This window comes from Leptidea sinapis, chromosome 32 (assembly GCF_905404315.1).
Source record: "Leptidea sinapis chromosome 32, ilLepSina1.1, whole genome shotgun sequence".
Lineage (NCBI taxonomy): Eukaryota > Metazoa > Arthropoda > Insecta > Lepidoptera > Pieridae > Leptidea > Leptidea sinapis.
In genome coordinates, this window is record NC_066296.1 from 4,960,675 (window position 1) to 4,974,843 (window position 14,169).

The 14,169-nt window shown below is 40.0% G+C and overlaps 1 protein-coding gene across 1 annotated transcript; it reads left to right on the top strand.

Moving 5' to 3' along the window:
- Positions 1-1,327: 1,327 nt before the first annotated feature.
- Positions 1,328-11,440, top strand: LOC126974318 (organic cation transporter protein-like). The gene is made up of 6 exons (XM_050821777.1): positions 1,328-1,554; positions 3,641-3,872; positions 7,255-7,510; positions 8,143-8,784; positions 10,308-10,489; positions 11,196-11,440. Exons 1-6 carry the CDS (start codon positions 1,328-1,330, stop codon positions 11,346-11,348), a joined length of 1,692 nt encoding a protein of 563 aa, XP_050677734.1. The 3' UTR covers positions 11,349-11,440.
- The last annotated feature ends 2,729 nt before the right edge of the window (positions 11,441-14,169 follow it).

Sequence of the window (14,169 nt, forward strand, 5' to 3'; positions counted from 1 at the left end):
GCAGTTCGGGAGGAAACTGCTTCTTTAGACGGCAGGGAACAGTTAACTTAACAGGCAAGCTGTATCTTCGTTATACGTTAAGAAACTCCGGTGAATTTCTTTCGGCTCTCATCAAAAGGAGTTATCACGTCCATTCAATCTCCATAAAAAAACTACCAAGGCTAGGCAGTTAGATTGATCGTAGGTAGCGACGATTTTCGTGTGATCGCGGTCATTTTTTTTACGAAAGTAAGGGACGAGACGAGCAGGACGTTCAGCTGATGGTAATTGATACGCCTTGCCCATTACAATGCAGTGCCGCGCAGGATTCTTGAAAACAAAACATCTGAGCGCCACTACAATTTGAAACATAAGATGTTAAGTCTCATTTGCCCAGTAATTTCACTAGCCACGGCGCCCTTCAGACCGAAACACAGTAATGTTTACACATTACTGGCTCACATCTTTCCAATCTGTTGTCCAATATTATGCAGCCTGCATGGGTTTACAGGTAACGCTATTTTTCTCTATAGCAATATTTCAACGGGTGAGTGATCAGATGAAAGTTCAGTGATAGATTTGCATGTAAAGTTTGGAAATCAATCAGGTCTGGTGTCTTTATTACTATTGGCCAATAGATTCGCTTACCGAATGAGATACAACTAAGGTTTAGGAAAAGTCCTGAGTAACTCTTTTCCCTTCGGTGTTACTGTACGTGAGCCCCAGTAAGTATGGTTAGCGTCCCAAAGAGGTTAGAAATTTCTCATAGGCGTCTTTCTTTATGCCATGTCTATGCGGGCTGTATACCGCAGATACCGTCAATGTTCCAGGCCAGTCATTAACCAAAATACCAGTGGGAGGTTCCTTTGCACATGATGCCGGCTAGATTATGGGTACTACAACGGTGCCTATCTCTGCCGTGAAACAGTAATGTGTAAGCATTATTGTGTTTCGGTCTGAAAGGCGCCGTCGCTAGTGAAATTACTGGGTGAATGAGACTTAACATCTTAAGGGGACGAGCGCAATTGTAGCGCTGCTCATAATGTTTGGGTAATGAGCAGGGCGTATCAATTACCACAAGGTGTCTAGCTCATTTCGTCCCTTTTTGTCATAAAAAAAACAATATTTGTTGCATGATTCTCGCTTTTGCAATAATTAGTAGTATCATGGTGACTTATATTTTTTATTACCAGTATCGCGCTTCCGCCTAGTTCAGTAACATATTATTAGATTAAAATTAGATATTAATTTACACAATAACTCAAAATAGAACCACAAAAATATCTTGTTATATTGCTATTTAATCAGATATTATCTTCGCATAGTCATCGAAGATAAAACAACCTTTATGCAATGTCATAAAAATGTTTACATTTTAGTTATGAGTGAGGACAAAGTAGCATCAAGCAATGGGGAAGGCAGAAATAAAATATCGTTGGAGACTTTGCTGGTGGAAGAAATCGGACAGTTCGGTCGATATCAGTGTCGGATGGTGGGAGTGACAATTGTGTTTGTTATATTTGCTTCGTGGGCGGGGGTCGAATACTTATTTACCACAGCTCGTATCAACACCAGGTAATCGCAACGTCACTTCACTCAATATGATTGATGTTGATCGCCAGGCCTCTGATCCAGTATTTCCATCTTATTTAGATTCGTGGAGAATGTACAAAGTACTATCATCGCGCCTCAATAGGGCTACTGGCTACCGAAGCGCTGGCAGCTATTTAGGTCAACGGATCAGCCAAACTATCCAACGTGGAAATGCTGCGAGTATTCTTAGTACACTTCCCCGTAATGATAGTCTTCATCATCATCAGCCGAAAAACGTCCACTGCTGGACAAAGGCCTCCCCCAAACATTTCCACGACGATCGGTCCTGCGCTGCCCTCATCCAACGTATTCCGGCGATCTTGACCAGATCGTCGGTCCATCTTGTGGGGGGCCTGCCAACACTGCGTCTTACGGTACGTGGTCGCCATTCGAGGACTTTACTGCGCCAACGGCCATCTGTCCGTCGAACTATGTGCTCTGCCCCCTACCACTTCAGTATCACAATCGTTTGGACTATGTCGGTTACTTTCGTTCTCCTACCTAATGATAGTCTTAATTTAATGTAATCACAGTATTACAAATATAGTTATAAGTTATATTTTGTTTGAATAAATTTAAAGCATTATTTAATTGATATAAATGTTTGGATTTGAATCTATCTTAACGATTTGAGCTCTTATTTGCTATTGCTATATCACTCGTTGTAAGTTTTGTACGAATTTATACTTATACTCCGATGTTTTCAAGGAAATGTCTTCTACGAGTATAAAAAGGCATAAAAGGCATTTATTTTCTCAAACTTGATTCCTTTAGAATTCTTTTTGATGTCATTTCTTATACTACTAGATACTACTACCGCTTCGGAAACAAATGGCGCTCTGAGAGAGAAGAAGCGGCGCAAGAAACTCTCCCAGCATTCTTCTTTGCGCTCTTTTCAATAAAAATATACAATATTGTACAGTTGCTATAAAATAATCACAATCTAGTCCCAGGCTGTCCGATCATTTAGATATTCAGCAGTGGAGTAATAGGATTTACGACAGAGCCATTTTTTTTTTATAAAACATTTAAATTTATTTATAGACAATGCCTGAACAGTGGCTGGGACTTTATTGTAGAAGTGTATACATTTACCCTTAAAGCTATTATGTATCTTATGAAGCCTACTAGAATTAGTTACAAGCAATCCCTTATTTCTAGTGTTATAATAATGAAAATCACTATTAAGACGGTTTTATACGGTATTATACGGTGGCGTAGCGTGCCTTATCGGGGCCCCGTATCAAAAATTGTTTGGGGGCCCTTATGAATGGTAAAGATTTCTCACAGAAGAAAAAAAGATATATTTATTCATCATAATGTCACTTTTTCCAAAATTTTTACAAACAATTCAAATTAAATATACACTCTCCTTGCCTTTTTTCGGCAACCTAATTAGAATCATTTTTAGCTGATGATGACTTTAGTTTTTCTAAAGTTTCTGCCTCTATGGACAAAAGTGAAAGGTCAGATTGATGAAGGGTGTTGCCAACATTTGGACGCACGCTTTATGCGGGATATATGAGATTTTGTTTTTTTTTTTAACTTTGTCACAATTAAACGCTTTTTAATCCTTTAAAAAGTATTTTATTTCAATATGCTCAGTTAAAAATAAATAACAAAAAAACAACCGACTTCAAAAACACTATTCCTTACCAATAGATATAATATGCACAAAAAAGGATAAAAATAATTGCGTATTTTTATACAATCTAATTAATTCATATAATTTTAGTTATGATTATTGTTATTAAATCGGTGTCCTCCCGCCGCGACCCCGCTCTCGCCTCTCTCCTCCGCACGTCGCGTGCGACTCAAGCACATCTCACCTATTACTATTTATGTAGTTACAACCTACCTTGGCTGACACCGACTCCAAAAATTTATTTATTTCATCACAAAATCCACAGAATAAGATAATATTGTAGAACTTACTTTTACTAATTGATTGTGTGTGTGTGTGTGTGTGAATTACTTTTATTTCATTATATTTTTATTAACAGTCCTTATAAAACAGTGCTTACTAAAATAATAATATTTTGACTGAATAGAGTTTTGAATGCTCCAGGTGCCTCATACCGGAATGTGAAAGCGAACCTGGGATAGAGTTTCGTCCAGAATGGATTTCGAACGCTATCCCGGAGAGTGGCGCCTCGTTTCATGACTGCAGGAGATTTAGTCCGATCAATGTCACTGGAGTCTCTGACGCTGACACCTGTCCAGCATATAGGTTCCAGCGAGACAAGATCATCGCCTGTGAGGAGTACGTTTATGAAACTACTTACAGCGTTGTATACGACGTAAGTTTTAAACACACTTTTATTCATACAACTTCTTTACTTTACATTTAGAAACCTTTTTTAGCCGCGTTGGACACTTTAAGGTAGGGGAAACTTTCATGGGCTCACGTCGGCAACGGTGCTACTACGGCAACTTATTAGATGCTTTATCTACACCCATTCTTTAAATCCTCTATTTAAGATTCTGAAACAGTTAGCTTATTGCCAACATTAAAACACCCAATGTTCTAATAACCATATCAGTTTAGTTCCGAGCGCGCTCGGTAGGTAACGTACATGCTCACTGAACTTACGAATATAATTTATATTCGCGATCTGCGCGGCAACCGCCCTGCCGATCTGCACGCTATTATGACTATGAATTCCGAAAAAGTCAAAGCCAATGAATTGCTGGCATTCCTTCAGCACGCAATTGATACTATGGACGAGATCAGCATCATCCAGATCTGGGCATCAAATTTCAAGAGTGAGGAGATTTCAACGCCAAGACGCTCCTGTATGAGATTTTGATGAAAACTGACCAGATGCCGTCCCGCAGGAGGGATGAAAGGGGAGAGAGAAGTCTTCAGGACATGATAAATCTCCTGAAGGTGACTGATCCTGACGACGTACCGTCTCTCGTGGCAAGGAACTTGAACAAGTTACCGCCCGTCACCTTCGACCATGTCGACGTCACCAGGTTGCTGAAGGACATCACAAACCTCCAGGCAGGCCTGGTAGAAGTAGTGTTGAAATTAGAGGCATCTCAGAACACCATCAGGGACCTGCAAGCTGAAGTTGCGTACTTTGCGCAACAATACTGTTGTAAGTAGGTCAATAGAGGCCAATAACATCAACACACGACGTGGGGCTTGCATTGCTTCGCCAGCGAGTAGTGAATCAGAGAAATTCGACTCGACACCGGCTCCTGCGCCCGCACGTGTAAGCGGTAATGTACTTGCCGCCCGTCCCTCACCTCCTCCCCTCTCGGAGGTGTCGCCTGTCTCGATGTCGTTACGTCAACACCTCAACGTTACTATGCTGCTGCCATCCGCCAGCAACCCAGAAAGCGGACAGTGCTGAGAACAGAAAGTGGAAGCGGGCACGCCCGCAACGAACCCGCTTGTAGAGCTCTGTCGAAGGGTCTGACCGACAAGCATGGATTCATTAAGGTGGAGCGGAAGAAGAGGAGACCTCCTAGTCATAACCAATGTGGCACAGCACCGATAGAACAGAACCAGCTCCTACGCCCGTATTCCCAGCGACGTATATCTACGTCTCTCGCTTTCACCACACCACCAAGGCCTCCGACATTGTTCAGTACTTGGTGGAGAAGACAAGGTCCACGTCCCAACAGAACATATATCAACCTTCCTGGACGTGCAGCTGTGGCCGAAGGGGGTTGTGTTCCGCAAGTATCGCGGACGTCGCAGACCGCCGGAAGTTACCGAACCCACGCCTCACATCGCCGCGAAAATATGACGTAGATTTAAGTTATATATCATATGTATGTTAGACTATAAGGTATTTATTTAATGGGCCATGTAGCCTGAAATAAAGGAATTATTATTATTATAACATCATCCAAACGAGTGTTGTAATGTTGTACTGAATTTCATAACAACACTCCTATGTTTTTTTTTTCGATCCCTTCATGTGCAAAGAGTTTCAACAGACAGCCACATTCTTATTGCTCGATGCGTGGTATCTGTATGAATTTCAAAAAAAGAACATTTTCGTTTACGCGCGTTCCACACTACCAGAACGTCGCGCGCCGTAAAAATAGGTTATTCGAATCCCCGCCATTTTTTTTCGATATTTTTATTGTTTTGTTTACAAAAAAATGAGCGATTCAATTTAAACGCTGCAAAAGAACATTATATTCGAGTGAATTTTAATTATTGCACTATACAAAATATAAATTATTACTAAAATAAATAATTGTTTCATTAATACTTAGCTTATTTGTATATAATCAGTAATTAATGGTAATAGGTTTCTACTAGGACTGGTGTTTTAATGTTAGCAGTAAGCTAACTGTTTCAGAATCTTTTAGAGGATTCATATTCTGGGTGTAGATAAAGTCTTGTATGCATTTGTTGATAATTAGGTATTAAAACACTCATGTGATAGTATTACCACATTCGTGTTTTAATACCCCTTATTACACAACAGTTGCATAAATAACTATTAGTGCAGTCACAGCTTCCGCTTGGGCATTTTTTATGATATGTCAAAAGCATTTGACTGCGTCCACCATGAAACTTTACTCCTAAAGGAGAATGGGACTTTTGGGCCTGATGGTTAACAAGTTGGTAATATACTTTTCAAAAAGGGTATATTTTTCTGATGTAAAATACAAAAAACTAGCTCATTTTGCAATCTACAAACCGAAAAAACATTAAAATAAAGAAAGTCGATTAAAATGTAATCGAATGAATATTTAATCGATTAAAATAACATTAAGATCCAGTTGTTCAATAATATTATGAATAAAATCAATTATTTTCTCAGGAAAAACAGAACTGAGCAATTATTTTATTGCAATAAATCGACCAATAAACCGGTTTACATAAAAAATCGATACTAGTGAAATCCTTGTTCCTCAACGCTAACTTCACTTTGACAATGACAGTCTGACAGATTATTTCGTTTCTTCGTCAGTGTCACTTTGTTTCTTGTTGTATTCGTGAAGTCACCGGCTTATTAACCCAATTGAATACCAAGGAAAGTTATCTCTGGCAGTCTGTTTTACAGTTCATGTATGAGCTAATGAGTATATATTATTCTTATGTGAGCAAATAAAACTATCTTTCAATTTAGGTATACTAAATTATATCTAATTACCAATTGTCTTATATTAAAATCCAAAAAAATGTCGTTACAGTAGTAGATATGTATACGTAGATAGGTAGGTATTTATTATCTAAATAAAACAAGGTTGCTACCCATCTAATTTAACTATGTGATAAATCCTTAGCAGCGGGGCATTTAATGAACCTACTATAGATCAGCTGTCAACATACAGTGTAAAACATAACCTCATTTTTATATCTCCGATTACTCAGCTCCCAGATTGACAAATCTTGCTAAATTTTCAATGATGGATTCTATAAATGTTATCTTTTAAATGGTGCTACTTTTATCTTGTTATCACCTGGGTCCAGGAATGTATGAAAGCGTTTCAATCTCCAAAATCCAGCCCTAAATCTGATAAAATCATATTTAAGCGAAAGAGTTCAGAAAGTCGACATGACGCGTCGCTAGGTTGACATTGACAGTTGTGTCAACCTGACGTTTGACGTAAGCGCCGTCATATTATATCACCGCTTTGACAATATACCTAATACATAATATACATACGGTATAGCTACTTGATATTTTAAGTAAATGAGTGTTGTAGTACGGGCTCGCGTGTGACGAATGGCGGCGTTCCCTGATCGGGTCTGTCCGGACCTTCGGGACCCTGACGGCACTACCCATCACCGGCTATATCTCCGACCGCTGGGGCAGGAGGACAGCTCTCTGCATCAACGCGTTCAACACAGCCTGGCTGGGAGTAACTCGCTACTTCGCCGACACATATATTGGTTTCCTCATTTCTGAAGTCGTTGAAGCGACTTTCGGTTCTGGCGGGTATTCCTGTGCCTATATTTTATGTGAGTATATAAACACATTCGTCCCAGATCTGATATACATTTTGCATTGTCATCAAGTTTAATGGAAATAGCAGTACGTCAAGTTCAGTATGAACATTACAGACATGACAACTTAGATTAAGAATGTCTCCGCTGCTCCCTCACTAGATACCGCACTACCTCAGAAAACCTAATATTTTTTTTATTACGGCAACTATTAGATGCTTGTGTGCGTTGCATCTTGACACTCAATGGAATCTTTCAAATTTTGTAACATACGCTTCGTGTTATTTTACATTGAAATTAATGAAATACAAAATACTTACTGATGATATGTGATCCCAGTGTCTTTATTACGTTTTGTAGTATTATTTTTACAAAGTTTTACTACGCAACGCGGCATTTTAGATTCAATTATTAGCAAAGTTTAACAGAACAAGTGGCATTCGAGACTGACTCGAGTACGTCCACTTGGTAGTATTAGCTGCCGCACATTGCGAATACGCCTGCGGTATCTGGGAGTGCAGCGGAGACCAATCCTAAATCTAAGCATGACAACTTAAAACTGATTTCAAATAGCCTTTAGATTATAATATGAGAAGAATACGAGACGTAGACTATGACGTCATCAAATAATTATGTTTTGTTAACAGTAATGGAAGTAGTTGGACCGAAATATCGTGTAGCTGCAGGTGCTACATTTAAAACAGTGTTCTCGATTGGACAAATAATGCTGGCACTGATAGCGTGGGCAGTACCAGACTGGAGAACTTTGACACTAGCTTTGTACATACCGCAGCTCATTACAATTTGCTACTACTGGCTCATATTTGAGTCAATTCGGTGGAATTTATCAAAGGGGCATTATGAAGAAGCCGGCATGACCCTGAAGAAAGTTGCTAAGATCAACGGCAAGCAACTCTCCGAAAAGTCAATAGAATGGCTGAGAGTGTCTGCAGAAGAGTTGCAAAAAGAAAGAGAATTAGAAAAACATATGAAAGCGACAGAGCCTTGGCTGATTGTGATCTTATTTAGACACAAGCGCGTTTTACTGAGAGTGTTGGTGTCCCCGGTATGGTGGATCACAAGTACACTAATCTACTACGGCCTGTCTGTGAATGCTGTCAACATGTCTGGCAACCGGTATCTCAACTATATCGCAGTAGCTGCTGCCGAAATCCCAGGATACTGGGTCGCTGTACTTCTATTGAACAGAATTGGCAGAAAGCCAGTACTAGCGGGTGCTTACTGGCTATGCGCTGCATGTCAAATTGCGTACATATTTACGCCCCGGGGTAAGCATTGAATTTATTTAATTCATAAAGGGAAATTCAAAGAGGATGTGAATACTAAGTAATAAGAGGCGGGACTGCCTAAGTAAAAATTGCAATTTAGTTTAGTATGAAACGTGCAGTGATTTGACATAAGTTTGAAATTGTATTAATTACAATTAGGCGATTGGCGACGAAATATAATCCGGCTAAGTTGGAATGTAATAGTTGCTTAAAACTTAGTGGATTTCGGCTATTATAGCTGTCAATCTATCAATGACTGCACGGTTCACACAATCGAGTGAATCGCTTTTTCTTAGAGAGTTTCGCTAGGCTGGGGAAATCGGGCAATGATTAACGGAATACCGCGGGGTTACTTATAAGTACAGTGATAACCCCAACTTTGCAGTAGCAACACGATAGCACTGTAGCACTGCAGACAAGTTTTAATGAAGTAGAAAGTAGGCAAATGCAAACAATAAACCACCCGACTTACAAATTCATTAAACATACTAGAAACAGTTTAGCAAAATTTCCAAAATTTATACGTTAATAATCTAAACAATACGAAGGTAAAGCGATAGATTATATATTAAATATTATTAGATTATATATAAATTTATGGCTTATGCTTGCATAGTCCGGTTTTATTAAATACTACCTGACATTGCACAGTTGTCGAACAACAGCAGCCAAAATTCACTTTTCAGTTCAGTGATAATTGTCCATGAGAGGGACAACAGGAAGGTGGCAAATTTTTCGTAACGTCAAATTAGCTGACCCGAATTAGATGTTTGATAGAAAGTATTGTGTAATTATTGTGCAAATTTGCTTGTTGCTAGTAGTAAATTAAATGTCGCTTATTTGTCACTGCTTGTGGCGGTGACATGGGACGGGTGGTCCCCTTCCATATCTTAGGATATGGTGGAGGGAGGCGATGCTTGGCGCATGCATCATGCTCGTGAACGGCGCTACTTGTGGTGGCAGGATGATCCTGTTGCCTGTAATTAAATGCAAATAATAAATAAATAATGGGCATTGTTTAATTATTATTATTTTTTAGTAAATAATTTACTTCACGCAACGTACTGATAACCGTTACTCACTCTGACCTTGCATTAGGTCATATATGACTGTACGGGGCGCATTCTTCGCAGTCTACCGCAAAAACGGTTGATTGTATGAAAAAAAAAGTATGAGCAAAAGTTGTAGATAATTTTATACTCTACAGCTATTATAATAGATGCAAATCTCATTTAAGCAATAGAAAACGAGATATTCATGAAAAACCGATTTGTACGACCTTTGACCTTCAATATCGTAAGACTCGGGTACGATTGCACTTGTGACTACTGAGACAACATTAAGAACGACAAAACAAAGACTTATATCAATTAACAGCTTCACACATCTTTCATTCCGAGGTTGACCCCTTTTTTTACCTAATACGACTGGGCTACCTTAACGTATTTGAATTAGCATGAAATACGAATAGGAAAATTTAATAGTTATCTTAATACAAATATTTATATTAATTATAATTTCAGACATGTATACTGTATCAATGATGATATTTTTGGTCGGCAAGTGGAGTATCGCTATGGTGTCGTCATCTGTCTACCTCTACACCATGGAACTCTACCCCACCAAGTACCGGCACTCCCTGTTCGCCTTCTCTTCCATGATGGGCCGGATTGGTTCCATCATAGCCCCTCTTACTCCTGCATTTGTAAGTATTTATTTTTCGTATATGTGTAGATTAATTATTGATTTATTTTAATTCAATTAATTCATCCATTTTGCAGTAAGATATTTGTTTTGTTAATTATAGATACAAAAACCATTAGGATATTACAGTGTGGTTTTCAAAACGTTTTTCCTCCTGTAAATTTTAATATTTCATACTATCCTATAAACAAACTAAAGCTGGAGTAGACATTCAGCACTCACGTGGAATTCATTAGTGAAACGATCCTACTAATTGGGATATTTCCCAAATCTATGCAAGCTCAGACGTGGAACCGTATATCCAATGCGGGTTTTTTTTATGAAAATAACAAATGAGAAGAACAGGAGGTTCAGCTGATGGTAATAGATACGTCCTGCCCATTACAATGCAGTGCCACTTAGGATTCTTGAAAAACCCAATAACTCTGAGTGGCACTACAATTGCGCTCGTCGCCTTGAGACATAAGATGCGAAGTCTCATTTGCCCAGTAATTTCATTAGCTACGGCGCCCTTCAGACCTAAACACAATAATGCTTACACATAACTGCTTCACGGCAGAAATAGGCGTCGTTTTGGTAACCATCACCTAGGCGGCATTCTGTGCAAAGAAACCTCAGGCCTCTGGTAAGGCTGTAAATGTTATTGCAGATAAAGAACTTTGGCTATGAAATAAACAGGATTTAATGCTTTCAATAAATTATTTCAGGGAGCAGCTTTGTTCGACGAGTTCCCGTTCATTTTGTTTGCTGGATTTGGACTTTTGTCAGGACTTCTTATATTGCTAACTCCGGAGACACTCGGCACCAAGCTACCGGATACAATGGAGGAAGCTTCAAATATCGGACTGAAACCAAATTAATTTTATTTTTTTAATAATAATAATAATAATAGTAATATTAATATTTAAGCTAAATTATTTATAATAAATTTTAAAATAAAAATCATATTTAATTACTGTTTCTTATAATATCTGTAATAGGGAAATTGAAATTTTCAACAAATATATAATAAGTATATAGTCATGTTTGATGAAGAAAAAATGTTATATCGGTCGTTGTGTATTGGTTTAGCGCCAAAAAACTAATGTTAAATAGCAAGATATGGTGTATTGTCGCACCAGAATAGCACCACCCCATCCTCCTGTTGGTGTCGTAAGAGGCGACAAGGGATACAAAGACCGGAGGATGGGCAGCAGCATCTTTCGAAAAGAGTACTATCTTTCTAAGCGTGGCGATTATGATGACAAAACCTCCCAAAGTAAAACATGACAGACACTATAAGGCCCCGGCCCCCAATCCCCGGCGGCCCCGCTCGTGGAGGCCACCGTAGCAGCCACATAAGCGATGGGACAGGGGGTGCATTTAATCCCCGGGTGCAGCAACACTATCACAAACGAAGACCATTGGCCCTGGCAACATACAATGTCAAGACACTGCGGACCGACGAGAAGTTGGAGGAACTGTAGGAAGCTTTGAGCAGATGACGATGATGTCGTGGGGTGATCTGAGGTCCGAAGACAGGGTGAGGACTCCGGACACCTGCTCTACTTTCTGGAGGGCAATTAACTTTCCCAGGGTGGTATCGGGATCCTCGTTCACAAGTCTCTCGTCAACGTGACTGAGTGGAGCAATTTGGTCATGGAAATAGGAACGACTGAGGCCAGATGCTGGCTCACTTCATGGAGAAGGTGGATGTCTATATGATGAACTCCTTTTTCATGAAGCCAGAACAACGCAATAGTTTGTAAGGATAGATAGATACGAATGTATATGATGCAGTTTTACGACCGCTTGCGCGGACCGCATCATAAATTCGCGAGGTGGATTGTTTATCATCATCTTAATAACTATTCAATTATTTGTCCAACTGATGTAGTGTACGAGACAAATTTTATCAAATCACATTATTCCTGTAGGTCACGGAAATGACACTTAAGAATGTCAAAAAAATATTTTTCTTATTGAATTTACTGCTACTTCGTAAAGGGATGAGCTAATGAGGAGAAGTGGCAAGAAACTCATTACCACTCTTGAAAATCAACATACACATTTTCATCGTTTTACAAATAATGTCCATTACAATATATTAATAAAAATTACTCAAACGCCAAATAGTTAATGCCTTACACGAGTAAGTGAAATAAGTACTATAACTGAGAGGCGGGGGGGAGAGATAGAGAGAAGACGGTCGTGACATGCAATACTTATATTTACGTAAGAGTAAATTTAAATTATACAATACAATTTTGAGCAGCGCACACTGCTGGCTCTGAGTATCCCAACGGGGTGTGGAAGTACCCTGGGTCAGCAATGTATTATTTAACAAGGGAAAGACAGTAGGCCGTCCAAACAGTGGTGGAAGCGGGTAGCGTGCTTGTACTAGTTCTTATTTTAGATACCCATAACACAACACAACTAGACCCCCACCTTGTTCTCCAGAGGGAGACTTGAGGAGAGCACTGGACGAAGGAGCGCTGCGGCGATGTTGGTTTTCGCAACCGCGTCCTCGACGTGCTCTTTCATACTGAGGCGACGATCAATCGTGACTCCCAGATATTTCACCGTAGGAGTCTACGATATCTATACTCCTCTCTACAGTACTTCAGCTTTGGCAGGCCTCTCGAATGCCTGTTGAAACAGATGGCCTGCGTCTTCCTCGCGTTGGCCGTAAGCCGCCAGCTTTTAAGCCATGCGGGCAGTGTTTCCAGCTGGCGCTGCATCTACAGAGCAGCGTGCGATGAGTTGAGAGACGTTGTTGCGTACGCCGCGTCGTCAGCATACAGCGCCAGAGTGGTGGAGGTTCCGAGCGGGATATTATTTGTGTAGAGGGTGTACAATAGGGGAGAAAGACAACAACCCTGCGATACTCGTAAGCCGGCAGCGACCTGGTGCGGTGGAGTTTTGTCTATCCGCACTCGAAACCGACGATCTTTAAGAAAGCTGGCGACTGTTTTAACCAACCGTCTGGGGGCTGTCGCAGTTTCCGTCCCCGTTCTGTCAAAATTTAAATGTTATGGCTGAGGTACACTAGGCGTTATAAGAAGTAACTGCCCGACGTGCAAGGCAAACAAGTTTAAGCGCCCCGCGGCGGACGTCAGATGCTGCTCAGTTGCTGCTACGGGCACACTGAAATGATCGGGAATATGACTAACCACATACACGGTATAGCTAAATGGTATTTTATTGTTTTTCGAAGTATTCTCCGTTCAACTTAATGCACTTTTCCATTCATGCAAACCAATCATTAAAACAGTAATTCCAGTCTGAAGTTGGTATTGATAAAATGGCTGATTTGTACGCTTCCACAGCTGCTTCGAGGTCTTCAAACCGTTGACCGCGTAATAAATCTTTCATTCTAGCGAATGTAAAGAAATCTTTTGGGCTCAGGTCAGGACTGTACGGAGGATGTTGGATGTTGTACGTTGAAATATTTAACCCAACGGAGCTTTTCAAGTAAATATTCAGGCTTCTTGTTCCAAATAACCGTTTGAGTTAAACAAGCATAGTGAAGTTGTCTTCTTGCACTCATGTTCAGGATGCCCTTGCTATTCAAGTAGGGAGTTATATATGCTTTCCTGGGTAAGTTGAAACAAAAGCGTACACATGAGCTTTGCACTCTCTGTATTGCCCTCTGTGCACTAGTGGTCAACCTCGGCCCATAGACGGAGCTACAGTAATTGA

What these genes read in the sequence shown, in the direction of transcription:
- LOC126974318 (XM_050821777.1), top strand. Translation starts at nt 1,328, where the DNA reads ATGCAATGTCATAAAAATGTTTACATTTTAGTTATGAGTGAGGACAAA. An exon ending in CTTACAGCGTTGTATACGAC is followed by an intron (nt 3,873 to 7,254) that starts GTAAGTTTTAAA and finishes TGAGTGTTGTAG; the next exon opens with TACGGGCTCGCGTGTGACGA. An exon ending in GTACATATTTACGCCCCGGG is followed by an intron (nt 8,785 to 10,307) that starts GTAAGCATTGAA and finishes TTATAATTTCAG; the next exon opens with ACATGTATACTGTATCAATG.